The following is a 16,341-nucleotide window of genomic DNA, read 5'->3' as shown; positions in this document are numbered from 1 at the left end:
ACTGCTGGCACGAGCCATTTCCTCCCTGCTGGTTGGAGAGGGGAGGCCGTAATGGAATAAGCACAGGAAAGACAGGGATGCCTGTGTCCCCCCGATCCACTCCTCCACCATGTCTGTGGCAGGACTGGCAGTTTCTCTGCTGCAAACAGAGTGAGGGTTTGGATTCATCTGTCCTTGAGGCCTGGAGGGTGGTTTCAGGGAATGCTGCTCTTTTAAAAACAGAAACTCTGGCATCTAGAGCTGAGTGCTTCTGAACATGTGCAGAGTTCCACACCTTCCACCCCCAAGGGAGAAAAAAGAGGGACCCCAAAGCAGTGTGTATTGTGCCAAGATCAAGATGTGGCCTGTAGGAGGTCCCCCATCCAGCCTGCCAGCCCCTCTCCTATCCCCCGCCCTCTCCCAGACCTACCCAATGCTCAGTGCCATGGAAAATCTGCACATCCCAAAGCAGAGCCTAGTTTGCGCTGAACACAGGTTAGAGGACTACGGTCTAGTGTGCCCTGGCTACCATGTCTATGGTCCATCGTGGTCATCAGAATTATATTATTCAGTTATCCCATTTGTCCCACCACCCTCCTTCGAGGCGCTCAAGGCAGCACACACAGGGCATATCCTGTTTTGTGCTCACAACAACCCTGTGAGGTAGGTTAGCACGAGAGATGGTAAGTGGTTGGCCGTCCTCCAGTGAACTTCAGTGCTGACTGAGTCAGGACTCGAACCCAGCTCTCCACAGCCAGGCCCAGCCCTCCCCCTGCTTCACCGCAGTCACTGGTTCTCAAAGGCAAGAGTGTTTCCTCTGCTGCTCCCTCCAGGAATACCCTCTCGCAGCACTGGCTGGAACCGCCTGCCACTGTGGGTTTCCAACCACGCACTTCACCTTGCACGAACGGGAAGACGAGCAGCTCTGTGCCCAGAAATGTAGCGGCGAAGAGTTCGAGAGTTGTGGCACCTCCAAGTATTTCATCGTGTACCAGACTCAAGTGCAAGGTAGAAGGGGCTGGCCGGGGGCGGTCTGTGGCGAGGGTTGCCCCGTAGCTCAGCCGTCCTGCGCAGGCTTTGCGGGCAGAAGGTCCTTGGTTCAAATCCCAGCAGCTCCTCCCAGTTGTGGGCAATAGATTTATTTTCCTTTCTTTCTCTCTAAGGTGTATTTGCTGCCCTATAGCTGTTAGCTAATAGGTCTCAGGGCAACATACAATAAAAACACACCTTAAAATCCAAAATAATCCATATAAATCATACAAAAGTGGCAGAATGAAACCATAAAAAAAAAACAGGGGTGGACAACATGCGCCCCTCCAGACCTTGTTGGACTACAACTCCCATCTGCCCCAGCCTGCATGGGAAATGGTGAAGGATAATGGGAATTGCAGTCCAACAGACATCTGAAGGCCCAGAAGTTGCCTCTCACCCCATGCCATGAATGAAAAGCAGCAGAGGCTAAACAGGCATCAAAAGGGGATCTTTAAGAACTATCAGAGAGCTAGAGAGCCCCAGTCCAATGCATGTTTGGAGAGAGAAAAGCCTTGGCGCTCACAGCGTGCTGGCTGGGGTAAGCTAGGAGTTGTAAGACTTTTTTCTCTCTTAACATGTCATGCATAGGATTGTGCCAAAATGACTTAAAAACACAAGAGAGCAAGAGAAATATAGAGAGGATTAAAAGGCCAGAGAGGATAAAAAGGTCTTTGCCTGGTGCGAAAACAGATAGCGTTCTTCTGTTTTTTCAGCTCTACTTTATTATCTGGGGGTGTCATTTTTGGCAGAAAGGCAGGATATAATTTTAATTAATTAATAAACAATAGGTGCCAAGTGGACCTCTCTGGGAGGGTATTCCGGAACTGGGGGAGGGGGCTACTCCTGAAAAGGCCCCTCCGCACAATTTTGGGGATCCCCCTCCCCCATACCCCACAGCCTAGTCCATTCAGCAGGGTCTGTTGACTCTCTGTGTAGCATTTTTAGGGGGCTGGAGGGGTGGCTGTGGGAAGGAGGGAGCAGAACGTTGTTTCTGCCAGCACAGTTGATCCAGTTGGATCCAACCCTGAGTCAGTACTCTAGCTACTAACTGAAGCTTCCGATCAGAATCAGAGGCATACACTGAAAAATAATCATGTGTATGTGATTATCATTATCACTATCACTATTATTATTTGTATTTCTACACCACCTTTCTGGAACCAACCAAGGTGATTTACAAAAATTCAGAAAACAAAGATCCCAAACAGCAACCTTCAAAACCATCACACACCATTTAAAAAGCCAAAATTAAAAAGATGTGTCCTGACCCCATTCTGCAATGCAGAGAGAGACAAATTACCACCCCCACCTGGTGCCCTCCAGATGTGTTGGACTGCAATTCCCATCATCCCCAGGGAGCATGGCCAATGGCTATTTGGAGGATGCCAGCTTGGGGGAGGCTGAGATCAATAAAGAAGTGTTGGGAGCCACAATGAGATGTCGGGATCCCTGGATTCCAAGAGCCTTGCTAACACATGGCTCCTTCCTCTGTCCGCAGACAACCGCTGTATGGACAGGAGATTTTTAACGGCTCGGGCCCAGCAGTTCGTTGCCCTTGCAAGCTTCCCCGGGGCGGGGAACACCTGGGCACGGCACCTCGTTGAGCTCGCCACGGGCTTCTACACCGGCAGCTATTACTTCGACGGCTCTCTGTATAACAAAGGTGAGGCCAGGTTTTTCCCTAGGAACTGAAATGGGGCTGGTGCGGGGCAGGGCGGTGAATTTTCAGGGGACCAAGGGCTGAGACCTGTTGCCCTCAGCGAGTATGAGCCCAGGCTGTATGGTGCCATCGTAAGAAGCAGGGAGAAGAATGTCCCACAATCTTGATTGCTTCATGAGCTCTCACTTCACGGTTGGTTCAGGTTACATCGGGGCAGGGAAGGCGGGAGGCTCCGATGTCAGTGGGGCGGTGAATCCACTCCGCGTTTCGGTCAAAACCGGCCAGAACTTTAAAGCAGCCACCAAGGTTCAAGACCCCTGGGCCACAGCCGCCTTGTTAATGAACGTCTCAAATGCAGGAGGATGTGTGTTGTCAGTCATGTTCATGCAGACTTAAAAACAAAAATAACTGCAGACTGATGTGGAAATGGGAAAGACTGGACTTCATGTAGGAAAAATGAGAACCTGAGCAGAATCAGACGTGACCAATTTGTCCATCTCTACGCCACCTGCGTGGCAAAACCCAGGAAGCACTCCAGTGAGCTCAAGGCCTCATTGCAAGACTAAAGGCACATCCGCACAGTTTTGTCAAGGCCCCGGACCTCAGGAAGGAAAATGTGGTCTTCTTGGCCTTTCTGTCATCATCATCTTGGATATCCTTCCTTCGTCCCTCCCTCCCCCTCCCCCCTCCGAACCAGCTGGAAGGCAAGCCAGCTTCAGACTCTGTTATGAGAATTGTGATCAGTTGCCTGGAGACGAGCCTGATGCTCCCTTGGATGGTCTACATCGTTAGAGTTTTAAAATATCCGTGGGAGATGGAGACAGATCCGTTAACAAGAGACATCCTCCTTGCAAGAGCCAGAAGGATCCTCACACCCAGCGCAGCATACCAAAGACAGCCCCATTACATCAATCAGGCTCCGATAGTCTCCTGGGGAGATGAGAAATGTGCTGAGACTTAACTTAATGATATAGCCAGGAAAGGCTGCACACTGCTGTCCATGACTATAAAGCATCAGCGTCCTCCGTTAACAGCCGGCGGGCAAGAGCAGAGAGCAAAACGGACAGCCTTCAACTGAGATGCACGCGTTGAGAAGTAAAAATAACCCTGGATCCTAGGGAGAGAGGCCAGATGCTTTGGGAGGGGAGCAAAGCATCCAATTTAACCTCCCGCCCCCTGCCAGGAGACAAGCTCAAAGTGGTGGGTGTGCTTCTGTTGTTGCAGCATTTTTAAAAGGCCCTGGGGAGGGAGGAGAAAAAGCATTGTCAGATTTCCAAGTCTCCGTTTCTTTTATTCCCAATGCCCATAGAAATGTAGAAACCCAGTTCTGAGCATCTCCCATAAGATGTAGCTCTGCTCATTTCCCCGAGCCACTCATTTTACCCATCCGGAGGTCTGTGGAAAGGGGAGCCTTGCCCTTTTCTGTGGATTGTCGCAGGGGACACTTTGCTCTGCAAGCATCTTCCCATGATGCATCTGCTCTCTGTCTGGGGGATGTTACAGCCTGGATGGCTTAATTAAGGATGTGGGAGAATTTAATTTGTGCTCACAAAACAGTCGCAATCTCGGGCGCAAGCACAAGCAGGAGAACGTGTTCTCCCAAAACGTTTGCAGATTCTCAAACATGCACTCATATTCAAAAACTGCACACATTTCAGAGAAAAAGCAGTTTGAAACTGTGCCATTTTTTTAAAAAGGCACAACTTCACACTTTCGTCTATGGGGGAAAGTTGCACAACTTTGAAAAATACTCAATTTTTGTGCGATTTTCCCATTCACTCGCATTCGTTTTGCGCAATTTCCCCATTCATGCAAATCGAACAGCGCTTGTACATGTTCGTGGAAATGGAAGGAGAGATACTCAGAGAATCTGGGTGAATGCAAACATTGCTTGTTCTCCCATCGCTGATCTTTGTGGGGGGTGGCTTTGAGAAATGGGGGTGGACCCCGGTGCCTTCCGCTCTCTTTCATTGCTGCAAGTTGACAGTGTAGCTTCTGTGAAGGGTGTCGAATGTCACATCCAGATGTGCCCTCCAGAGGGGTTGGGAAGCAATGCTCCTCCCTCCCAGCCATGCTACTCAGAAGTTCACCCCATTCAGCAGGACCCCAACCCTCTGTGGAGCATTTTCAGGGACTGGAGGGGCTACTGTGGGGAGGAGGGGATGGGGTGAGTCTGCTTCCTCCAGCGTAGTTTCATCCCTTTTTGGTGTCCTTATATTAAATGTTATTTGCTAGGAAACTGGACCATGGAACTCTCTGCTACATAGGTTTGTGATGGTCAAGACTTGTTATTACTGATTTTTAAAACCCTGAACTTAATAAGTGGCATAAATGCAGCCCAATCCTAGGTTTGTTTACTCTAATGTAAATTCTGTATTAAACTTTGTAAAATGTTTTTTATGATGATGATGTTAGGTTATTGTATTTTATGTTCGTAAGTCTTGTTTTGTGAACTGCCCAGAGAACTTTGGCTGTTGGGGGACAAAAAATGCAACCATTCAATCAATGCTGGGAATGGTAGGGCTTGTTTCTGTCTAAACGTGCATAGGATTGTTCCCTAGGTTTCTGGAACCCATTGCCACATGGTAATTGTGACTGGCCAATGATTGATATTACTAGTTGAATGAAAAAATGGTTTAGAAGCCTTTCGTTTGCTTAATTATGGCTGCAATCCTATTCGCACTGACTAAGGAGAATCCCATTGAAATCAATAAATGTCTGAATAAGGATGCATAGGACTGTGCAGTAAATCACTGGCAAAACTTCAGTAAGTGAGTCTCACCTCAGCCATTCTGACTTCATTGCTCAGAAGGGATGGTGAAAGTAATGGAACGTTTGCCGGTGTATTCCTAGCTTCCTTCTTTGCCTGTGTATTCCTAGCTTCCTTCTTGCAGTTTTTCTTTCTTTTGAGAAAAGCTATGTCTCGAATTTCCCAGCAAATATTTCCCCCTTCTTGCTTTCCTTGGGCTCCAGCTCTTCAGAAAGCATTACCTTTGCTCTGTGTTAGCTTTGTAATGGAACGTTTGTAATGTTTGTAATGGAATGAAAGTAATGGAACGTTTGCCGGTGTATTCCTAGCTTCCTTCTTGCAGTTTTCCTTTCTTTTGAGAAAAGCTACTCGAATCTCCCAGCAAATATTTCCCCCTTCTTGCCTTCCTTGGGCTCCAGCTCTTCAGAAAGCATCGCCCTTGCTCTGCGTTTGTTTGCCCTCGATGATGTCATCACAAAGTCCCATTTGAGCCCCCTGAAAAATAATGGGTAAGAGTGATGTGACAAGTAATGCATGGATTTGGTTTGCTGCTCATCAGTTGGTGTGTTTAAGCAGAAAAGTGGGCTAAAGAGACGTTGAAATCAATCCGCCCATTTTCTCCCAAGCCATAAAGAAAAGAGATGTGACAAAAGGAGAGCGTGAATAACCTCAGCCTGTTTTGTTCTACCGGCCAGATATCAGAGGTGGGGGCGTGTGTGTTTTCCTGGGCTGGTTTCTACTCACCTGGCTAGAGAGGAGCACATCCCAGCAACGGAGCTGCCAGGAAACTCTTTCGTGTGGCATAAGCGGAGGAAGCTAATTGCACATGCATAATTAATTGTGTGCATCTCCTTACGTCTCACCCTGCCCTGTTGGCTAGAAACGGCGGCTGGCACACATTGGTTTCCCTCTCTTGTCTTTTTCTCCCGGTGTCACTAAGCTTCCAGTCTTTGACCATGTTGGCTTTCAGATGGGATTGCGCTGAGGGGGCAGCGGTGACAGGTCTCCATTGCCTGACACAGAGGGAATTAGATCTCGGGCCAACTGAACGAGGGATTGCAAAGGGAGCTCTGCTCAGTGTTGATTCAAAGCTTTGCTTTACCTGAACATAGCTTGCTGAGGAGCTGAGCTCTTGCAAAGCAGCAGGGAAAAGGGTGGAGGCAGCAAGCCACAGATCCCGGGAACGCAGAGACACAGGCACCAGGAGAGCTCCCAGGAAGCACAGGTGTCACTCCAGCAAGTACTGGAACAAACCAGAGGACTCCCCAAGAACCACTGCTCAGCTGGGAGCACGTTAAGAACCAGATCCATGGGCCTTGCTCTTCAGCTTCTCTGAGGGGGCACTTGCAGGATACCTGATGTCCTGGCAGCAAAGACCAAATGCAGAAGCATAAGAAGCTGCCTTATGCAAGGTCATTTGTCCACCTCGCCAAGTATTATCTCTCCTGACTGGCAGCGGCTTTCCAGGGCCTCGGGCAAAAAAAGAGCATCTCCATCACTTGAGACCTAACTGGGCATGCTGAGGGCTGGACCTGGGACCTTCCTCATGCAAAGCAGGAGTGCTTTGCCCCTACGCTTTGGCCCACCCTAGGTACAAGCTCCACAGTGTAAATGCCCTGTGATCGAAATGGCCACCAGCCTAATTATCTGGGCAAACTGTCTACGAGGCAAAGAATCTCCCATTTTAGGGCTTCTTCCCTATTCAAGGGACCTTTGTTGATTAGTGGTATGTAGGGATGTACGGACTGTGTAAAATCCGCTCCGTCTGTGTTTTGCGGATTGTCAGGTGCCTTTTGTTCCGTCATCTGCCCACAGACGGATGCGATTTTTTTCATCATGCGCAAAAGTACGGAAATAATAATGTAAATATTTATGTAAGCATTTACTTAATTTACCCCAGTATGTAACATTTAGTGCATTGTCCCCTATTCCATTCTACATTTCCTCAGCAAAAACTTACGTACTTTTCTATGGATTTATATCTGTAAAGTTCGGGAAAGTAAAAATCATCCAAAAGTCCACGAACTCCGCAGGGCTTGAGGGGGTCGCTCCACAGCAGATTCCACAGGTCGGATTCTTCGAAATCTGAGCTCATTTTAATCTCTCCTGAATTTCTCCAGCATACCTAGTGGTATGGGTTTCAGCCAATGGTTTAGTCAACTGAATTTGCGTACATGCGCAAATATAATCTGAGCCAGGAATCAAAGAACCTTGCTTTGTTTTCCAACGATGCCCATGTTATGTGTGATGAGAGGCACGACCTGAGGAGAAGCTTCTCCTCTTATGTGGAAGAAAAGGAGGGGTGCTTCTTGTAAAACAACCCTATAATAAATATTACTTCCTAGGAAATTGAACTATGGAACTCTCTGCTACATGATTTTTGATGGTCAAGAGCTGTTATTACAGGTTAAAACAAAAGAAAACCAGAAATTAACAAATGGCATATATGCAGCCCAATCCTATGCATATTTACTCTGACGTAAGTCCCACTGTCTTTACTGGGGCTTACTCCCAGGTAGATGTGCATAGGATTGTAGCCTAAATGACCCAAAACAAGTTGCTTGCTCTTGTAAGGTAGTGCTTGCCATCTGCAGTTTTGATAAGGGCTCACTTTAAAGGGCAATGCTAATTGATTAAATGTTGCAGGCCTCCAGAAATTCTAAGAAACAGTAACTCCAGTTCCAGTATCATCACTGAACAGAGGTGGCTGAGAGGGTTACCTGGCTAGCAGAAGCATCGCAGCGGCTACCCCATTCTTCTAACTCAGGGGTGCAGAACCTCATTCACCCCCAGGGCCAAATGTCATTTCAGAGATGCTTGCGGGGGCTGCATTCCAGTGGTGGGTGGGGCTGAAAGCAAAAGGGGTGGGGCAAAAATGCCAGCATACTTTACCTTAAAGCTCTTCCTGCCAGGAACTAAGCTTTCGGAGAGGCGTTTCCACCTTTTAGGCGGCAGGAGAATGCACAAAAGTCAGAACGCACCCAACCATCTGGGGAACCAGGAGAGGGGTAAATTTTGTGCCCCTCTCCTAACCGGAAACAGCAGGGATCAAACTTGGACCCTGCTGCATGCAAAGCAGGTGCTCTGGTGCGAAGCTACAAGCCCCTCCCCAGCCAGCTGAGCGAGACGGCGGAGAGGAACAGCACCTGGTTCCAAAATGGCAGGAGAGCAGAGGCCTCCTTCCCACGCTGTGCTCTTCCGCTGCTCTCTCCCTCTGGAAGGGGCGTGATGCCTGGGTCTGTCAGGTGGCCACCCTCCTCCGCGCCTCCTCACAGAATGGTACATTTCAGCCTCCCCTAAGCCGCTGCGGTGTCAGATGTGTTTTTACCCCCCCTTCCTCCCCCATTCTTCTCCTTTAATGAACAGACAGCTTGGAAACACCAGTCGAGTGAAACCAATCTCCAGACAGAGGCCAGGGGCCGTGCCAACAGAGGCCAGGGGCTGCGCCATTAATGGGCAGGATGGTTGAGGGGGCTGGCTGGCCTGCTCCCGCAAAGTGCTTTTCCTGAGCGCCATTCCACGCTCTTCAGAATCCTCGCAGGGACACCTCTCCCTTCTGCTGCCACCGCCCCCACGGCCTCTTCCGGAATTATTCGTCCCATTGAAATGCCACCGCCAGGAAGACACTGCTGAAACCGATGGTCCCGACCCAGGGAGGCTCTTAGGAGGGTGCAGGTGGGAGGGAGCGCGTGTGCCTTTGAGGCAGCGCAAGGGTCCCAAGGAGGCCTCGGGAAATCGGCTGGCCCAGAGATGGCGATGCTGGGAGCCAGAGAATAGATGGGTGTTCAAAACATCCAGGGGACAAAGAGACGTGGTTGGTGCAGAGGGGGGCAGTGGGGTAATATAGGGCCTTTCAGGGCTCTGGGTGCTTTAGAGCAAGCTTCCCCAACCGAATGCCTTCCGGATGTGTTCAACTACAACTCCCATCAGCTTCCAGCCAGCATGGCCATGCAGGATGGGGTTGATGGGAGATGTACTTCAACTCATCTGGAAGGTGCCCAGCTGGGGAGGGCAGCTTGGGCACATGCATAAGGCAGGCAAGGCCAGGGTGCTTACAATCTAAACTTCAAAAGGAGGGCAACAAGTGAGGGAGGGGAGGAGGGAGATGGCGGGGAGGGTAAGCCAAGGAAGACTATGTGCACTTTTATTTTAAAAGTTTCTAGTCCTTATGCTTGAGAAGGTACACAGCACTCTGTGAAATCTCAGAAGCCAGAGAGTTGGATGAGTAAGGTTTTCTTTTTCCAGTTCTTGGGTGGCAGGGTGGCAGTGTCCTTCCTTGCCCCTCCCTGTGACTAGCAAAACCAAAATAAATTATGCACAACAGCAAAATGTTCAGGGTTACATACTGTGAGATGAGGTAAGCGAATTGAGCAAACCGGATTGCAAAGCTTAGATTTTCTGGGCACAGCATTTTAAGGTATTTTAGCATGGAGTCCGCCCAGCCCTGAACCCAGCTGGTGCTCTTGGTACTTCACCATGTAACAGACAAATATGGCAGGTCCCTGCCCCAAGGTACTTACAACTGTAATTTCCATCTGCTTCCCCCCTGCCCCCGCAATATATTTTTCCACGTCTTATTTTAAATAAATAAACTATAAACATTGGGTAGCGCCCTATCGTGCCATGGTGGTTCTTTCACACATCTACAAAATAACCCAAACTGAGCGGAGACATGCATTTCTGGAATGGGGCAGGGCGGCGGGGCTTTCAGAAGGGGCTCCCTGATCTCACCCCGTCTGGAAACGAGTGCTCCCGCTCATCTCCAAGGTTATTTTTTAGAAACACGGAAGCTCTGTGGCATAACATAAGCGGCCACTTCTGCAAGCACAGCGGAACCAGGGAAGACAGAGCAGCCTCGCCGGGCACTGCCCACCATAAATACCGTTAATATTGGCTATGCATAACTTGGGGTTCCCTGTTTCTTCCCTCCATCTTCGATTCCCCCCCTCATGCCTTTCTCTTTAGCTTCCCTTTCTTTCCCCATGTTCATTTCTCAAGCTCACGCCTTGCTCTTTCTGTCCCCCCCCCATTCTGCGAAAGGGTTCAAAGGCGAAAGAGACCACTGGCGGAGCGGGAGGACCGTCTGCATCAAGACCCACGAGAGCGGGCAGAAGGAGATCGAGGCCTTCGACGCGGCCATCTTGCTGATCCGCAACCCATACAAAGCGCTCATGGCCGAATTCAACCGGAAATACGGCGGCCACGTTGGCTTTGCTTCTCACGCCCACTGGAAAGGGAAGGGTGCGTAGGGCAACCCGCCCAGCGGCCACTTATCTTCTGGGCGGGGGGGCAGTCTCCCCAGCGTCTTGCAGCCCCTGCGTCACACGTTTGGAAACCAGAAGCGGAATGGGAGACACACCTTCCGCTTCCACTCCTTTGGTCCTGCTGCCTGGAAGTGATGGGAGCTGCAGTCCAGCACATCTGGGGGCCACCAGGATTGGGAAGGATGCTGTGGAGTTGCGTCCCGATGGCCTCCAAAGTACCTTCCAACACAGTGATTAGATGGTAGTTGTGCTGGCAGATTGTAAGAGTCGAGCTCAGTGGATACTGGCTCCGATGTCAGTGGGGCGGTGATCCGCTCCGGGTTTCAGTCAGAACCAATCAGAATTCTAAAAGAGCTCTCCAAGCACCTTGGATAGCTCCTTTAGCATTCTGACTTGTTCTGACTGGAACCTGGAGCGGATCACGCCCCACTGACATCGGAGCCACCCACCTCTGCTGGCTGAACTATGAGAGACGCAGCCCTGTTAGGCGGCCCTGCCAACCAAGACACCGAAGGTGCCAGTACATACAAATCAGGGCATCTCCAGCAACTGAAATCTCTTCTCCCTCCCTCTAGGGGTGCACGAAAGCCACTTACCTGGTCTCGCAGCTTGCTTCGCGGTGGGGGGGAGGCGCTTCGCTGCTCCCCCCGAAGTTCAGGCCAGGGGGGGGAGACTTCCCTCCTCGCCCGGCCAAAAATCAGCTGGGGGGGAGGCTTCCCACCTCGCCTGGCCGAAATTCAGGCCGGGGAGGAGGCGCCTCGCCTCGCCCGGCTGCAAAATAAAAAGTAAAAAAAAAAGCCCCCGTGATAGGCTACGTGACGATTAACGTAGCCTATCACAGCTAGATCTGCAAAGTCAGCCGTGATAGGCTATGTTAATCGTCACGTAGCCTATCACGGGTGACTTAAAAAAAAAGAAGTGCATACGCAAATGGCAGCCCCCATAGGGAGCCGCCATTCGCGTTCCTTATTTGGTCGCTGTAGTCTACATAGGGATGGCGGAGAATTTCTCCCCGAAACTTCGGGGGGCCGAGCGCCAACGTGTTCGGCCCCCCAAACAATTTTTGGGGATAAATCCTCCGGACCCCCCCCGCCCCCGCCCCCCCCAGGACGGGACTTACCTTCGCCGAATGTCCCTCCTGGCGGCGGGTCCGGCCGGCGGTTCGGCGGGTGTTCGAGCGGGGCGGGAGCGGCAGCCGGTCTTTCGACCGGCTGCCGCCCCCGCCATTCCAATAAAAGAAAAAAAAACAATGCCCCCGTGATAGGCTACGTGACGATTAACGTAGCCTATCACGGCTGACTTTGCAGATCTAGCCGTGATAGGCTACGTTAATCGTCACGTAGCCTATCACGGGGGCGTTTTTTTTTTTTTTTAAACAATGGCGTTCGTGGCCGGGGGAGGCGGGAAGCCTCCTCCCAGGCCTGAATTTCGGCTGGGCAAGGTGGGAAGCCTCCCCCCCGGCCTGAATTTTGGCCGGGGCGAGGCGGGAAGCCTCCCCCCTGGCCTGAACTTCATGGGGGAAGCCGCGAAGCGCCTCCCCCCCACCGCGAACAAGCTTCGACGAAAGGTAAGTGCCTTTCATCCACCCCTAAGTCTACGTAAATCTTTACGTAGACTACGGCGAAAATAAGGGCAATGCAAATAGCGTTGCCCTTATTTTCGCCGTAGTCTACGTAATCTTTATGTAGACTACAGCGACCTAATAAGGAAGGCGAATGGTGGCTGCCTATGGGGGCCGCCATTAGCTGTACGCGCTTTTTTTTTTTTTTTTAAGTCACCCTTGATAGGCTACGTGACGATTTACGTAGCCTATCATGGCTGACTTTGCAAATCTAGCCGTGATAGGCTACGTTAATCGTCACGTAGCCTATCCCGGGGGCATGGGGTTTTTTTTACTTTTATTGGAATGGCGGCGGCGGCAGCCGGTCAAAAGACCGGCTGCTGCCTCTGCCCCTGTCGAAGACCTGCCGAACCGCCGCCGGGACCCGCCGCCGGGAGGGACATTTGGGAAAGGTAAGTCCCATCCCGGGGGGGGGGGCCGGGGGGGCGGAGAGTTTCTCCCCGAAACTACTTCGGGCGGCCGAATACGTTGGCACTCGGCCCCCCGAAGTTTCGGGGAGAAATTCTCCCCCCCCCCTCCCTCTCAAACTGTGAGATGGTGCCTCTCACAACTGCACTACCTTTGCAGGTGATGTCCAACGGGAATAAGTACAACCCAAGCTGATAGGCATTGACAGCTGTGATTTTTTAAGGACGAACGATAGAAGCTAGACGGCTTCTTGCGGGGCTCCTCCAGTGGCCAGTCATCCTGCAGTGATAATTAGGCTGCACCAGGGCTGTCAATGCACAGACGGCTCGTGTTCATTTTTTATGCCTGGCTTTTGCCAGAACAGAGCACCCTGTTTTTCATTCAATTTTTTCTCCTCCCGAAACAAGCTGAAGTCTCTGTGATTTTTTTTTTAAATTCTGCGTTTTGTTCCACGGCGTTAATTTTATGATAGCCCCTTGGAAAGGCTCCAGAGCAAAGTTTTATGTGAGATGATCATGCAAGGTGAATTGTCCGGTTCCTGTTTAATGAAACAGAGAGCCTGTTTAATAATTCTTTGGGGCAGAGGGGGATAATGCACCATCCGAGCAATTCATTGGGGCTGTGGGGACTGGGTGGTAAGCGAGGGTGTCCTTCCCTCAAGGAGGCCAAGGCAAAAGTGTCAGCTCCCAAACCTTTTATGGATTGTCGCAAGGCACTGGACCTGTGAAGGTTCCAGACCAGGATCCTGGCAGATTATACCTGGTCCATTATCCTTTTTATCACTTGATTTTAATGGGAGGATCAATTAGCAAGAAACCTCCAGGATAATTGAAAGATTATTTTTTTAAAAAAATTAGCAAGGGAACAGCTTTAACCAACAGAGCGGCTTGTTAATGAGATCATATCCATCATCAACAAAAGAGCTTTGCCAGACAAATCTTTCCTAGCAACAGGGCCAGCGCCAAGGGTAGGCATGGCTGGGCACTTGCCAAGGGCCCACACCCCAGCAGGGGCCCACCGACGAGAGCCCCCTGGAGCTGCTCCCCCTCTTCGCCATGGCAGGCTGCCTGTTCTCTCACCTCTGGCCCAGACAATGGTGGTGGGGAGGAGAAGGCGCAGGAGACGCCGCGGCTGCCTTGCTCCTTGGCTCTCTGCCTGCCAAGCAAGCAAGTGGTGGCATGGAGGAGAAAGAGGGGAGAACTAGAGCAGTGGGTGACCATGGCGGTGAGACGGGAGACTCGCTGAGGGAGGGGACCCACTGTCGGTGCCTCGGCCTTTTGTCAGGAGCTGGCCAGGCCAGAGCGGGATGTAGCTCCAGCCACCCAGGCCGGCTGTTCAGTGTCCACAACAGGAAGGTGATGAAACCTTCCTGTTCAGGCAGGGACCTTTTCCTGGTAGCAGTCATCTTTCCTGGCTCTTGCTATGATCACTCCCTCGGCTGGCTCTCCGGTGTTACCCCGCTGTCTTTGACTCCGGGCCCCTAGTTCTCGACTCCTGGCTCCCCGTTGACAGCTGCCCATTGCTCAGCTCGCAGACCCTGTGGTCTGAGCATGCCGCAGGAGAGTGGTGGGCAGTGGAATACTTGTATGAAGCTCCATGTGGAAAGAAACATGCCAAGCAATGATGTCATCACGTGGCGACACCTGCAGGAGGGGGAGGGCCAAGTCACTGGGTGCTACCAAAGGCAGCCGTGGAGAAAGGGGCGAAGGCTGCTGCTGGTGTTGATGCCCGGTGACCTCAGGACAGATCAGCAGATGGTCAGAGGCTGGTCCCTCTCCTTGACATGTTGAATAGGTTCAGGGGCTACGTGCTCCCGGTTGTCTGGGTGAATTCAGCCTGCAACCCTACGCAAGCTTACAAACGTGGGGTTTCACCTTCGGTGAAGGCAAGCAGGTGTGAGTCTGCTCAGGGCCTGGATGGGAGACCGGCTGGGCGCCCACATATACACCACCTTGGATTCCATGGCGGAAGATAGGCGAGACATAAACGTAGCAATGAATAGGGGGATGCAGGCAATCCAGCCATGCACCCCGCTGGGCGCAGCGCTGAGCGTACTGGGGGCCGCAGCCCATCCGCCTTGCTCCTAACGGCAGGCCTTTCCCCTCCCTTCTTGCAGAATGGCCGGAGTTTGTCAAGAACTACGCCCCCTGGTGGGCGACGCACACCCTGGACTGGCTGAAATACGGCAGAAGTGTGCTGGTGGTCCACTTCGAGGACCTGAAGCAAGACCTCTTTGTCCAGCTCAAGAGGATGGTCAGTTTGCTGGGCATCGCGGTCCTCGAGGACCGGCTCTTGTGCGTCGAGGGCCAGAAGGACGGGAACTTCAAACGATCCGGGCTGAGGAAGCTTGAGTACGACCCCTACGCCCCTGAGATGAGGAGAACCATCAACGGTTACATCAAAACGGTGGACAGGGCTCTGAAACTAAGAAACCTCACTGGGGTGCCAGATGACTATTATCCGAGATGATGGTCATGCTGGATGGGGACATCTTCTGGTTGGGGGGAACGGGCGGCATCTGCCCTGAAAGGTGCGGCTTTGTTTCCCCTGGCCAGTGACTCATTTCCGCCCAGTGGGTGGCCCATCTTTGGCACTCACCTTCCTGCTGCTCGCTGTTAATGAGTCCCCTTGCATGAGCAAAGAGTGGTCATCATCCGTCATTGTCGATAGAGGATGCCTTGGCAACCCCCCCCCCGGACGAATCTGTGTCCGTTGCGGGACCACAATTAACATACACACTGGAGAGGCCTGCACAGCAAAGTGACATCTTTCCTGCGGCACTTTCACAAGAGCTTTGCCTCCCAGCCCCTCTGCCCTGGTAACGTGGATCACCTCTGCTCTTTTCTAGCCCATTGCAGCACCCGGGGAGAGGGGGGTCTTGCAAAGGCCCACCATGGCACCATTACTTGGGCCCAATCCAAGCTGAGCAGCATTTTATTTCTGGTCAAAAATCCTGCAGCCAGTGGTCCTTGGCACTCATTCAGGTCTTTCAGTAGCCCTTGTCGGCACTAGCACCTGCATGACTTGATTTCTCTCTACTGATGCTTCTTTACTGTACCCTTGGGCCTGGTTCACACGCACATTTGATGACTATAGGCTGGTTGGCCCATGCAGTGCAATGAGATGGTAGGATCCTGAGGCCTGCACCGCTTTAGGCTGCAGCTGGACGATGCTATTTTTAACTCTCCCATGTTAAAACAAACAAACACGCACACAAAGCCTTGAATGTTTTTCTTTTAAAAAAGACCAATTGGGAGATTAAAATACCAGCCACATCCTCTCCCTGTCATGGAGCTACTTCTATACATGCAGAGATCTTTTTCTTCAGACAAGGTGAACCAGCACCTGCAGTATGACATGGTACAGTCCAGGCCATCATCTTAAGACCCCATCATCTCATTCTCACCTCACCCAGCTGCCTGTGTATGTTACGCCTCCAGTATCTGGGGGTGACTTGCATGTGCGTGTGGCCCATCACCATTTGCAGATTCGACTGCCAGGCATCAAGGATTGGTTCACATATGCGCATGTCCATCGCTACACTGCACTTGATGACCATAAATGTGCCACGTGGTCTTCTGAGGTCATGTAGAGGTCTCACACCATTTGAGGGCAGGGATGTCGGAGA

General features: G+C 51.4%; 1 protein-coding gene across 1 annotated transcript in view; it reads left to right on the top strand.

Moving 5' to 3' along the window:
• WSCD2 (WSC domain sialate O sulfotransferase 2) overlaps positions 1–15,993 on the top strand; it is a 71,407-nt gene extending 55,414 nt beyond the window's left edge. The window contains exons 10-13 of the mRNA XM_084820224.1: positions 813–987; positions 2,510–2,674; positions 10,461–10,661; positions 14,830–15,993. Of these exons, the coding sequence (XP_084676350.1) occupies positions 813–987; positions 2,510–2,674; positions 10,461–10,661; positions 14,830–15,182 (894 nt within the window). The 3' untranslated portion in view covers positions 15,183–15,993. The remainder of the gene's footprint in view (positions 1–812; positions 988–2,509; positions 2,675–10,460; positions 10,662–14,829) is intronic.
• The last annotated feature ends 348 nt before the right edge of the window (positions 15,994–16,341 follow it).

The sequence above is a fragment of the Heloderma suspectum genome, chromosome 13 (genome assembly GCF_057233095.1).
Source record: "Heloderma suspectum isolate Gila_16-S chromosome 13, 16-S_ref, whole genome shotgun sequence".
NCBI lineage: Eukaryota > Metazoa > Chordata > Lepidosauria > Squamata > Helodermatidae > Heloderma > Heloderma suspectum.
The sequence above is the reverse complement of the archived record's forward strand: the minus strand, read 5'-3'. Positions and strand labels throughout refer to the sequence as shown.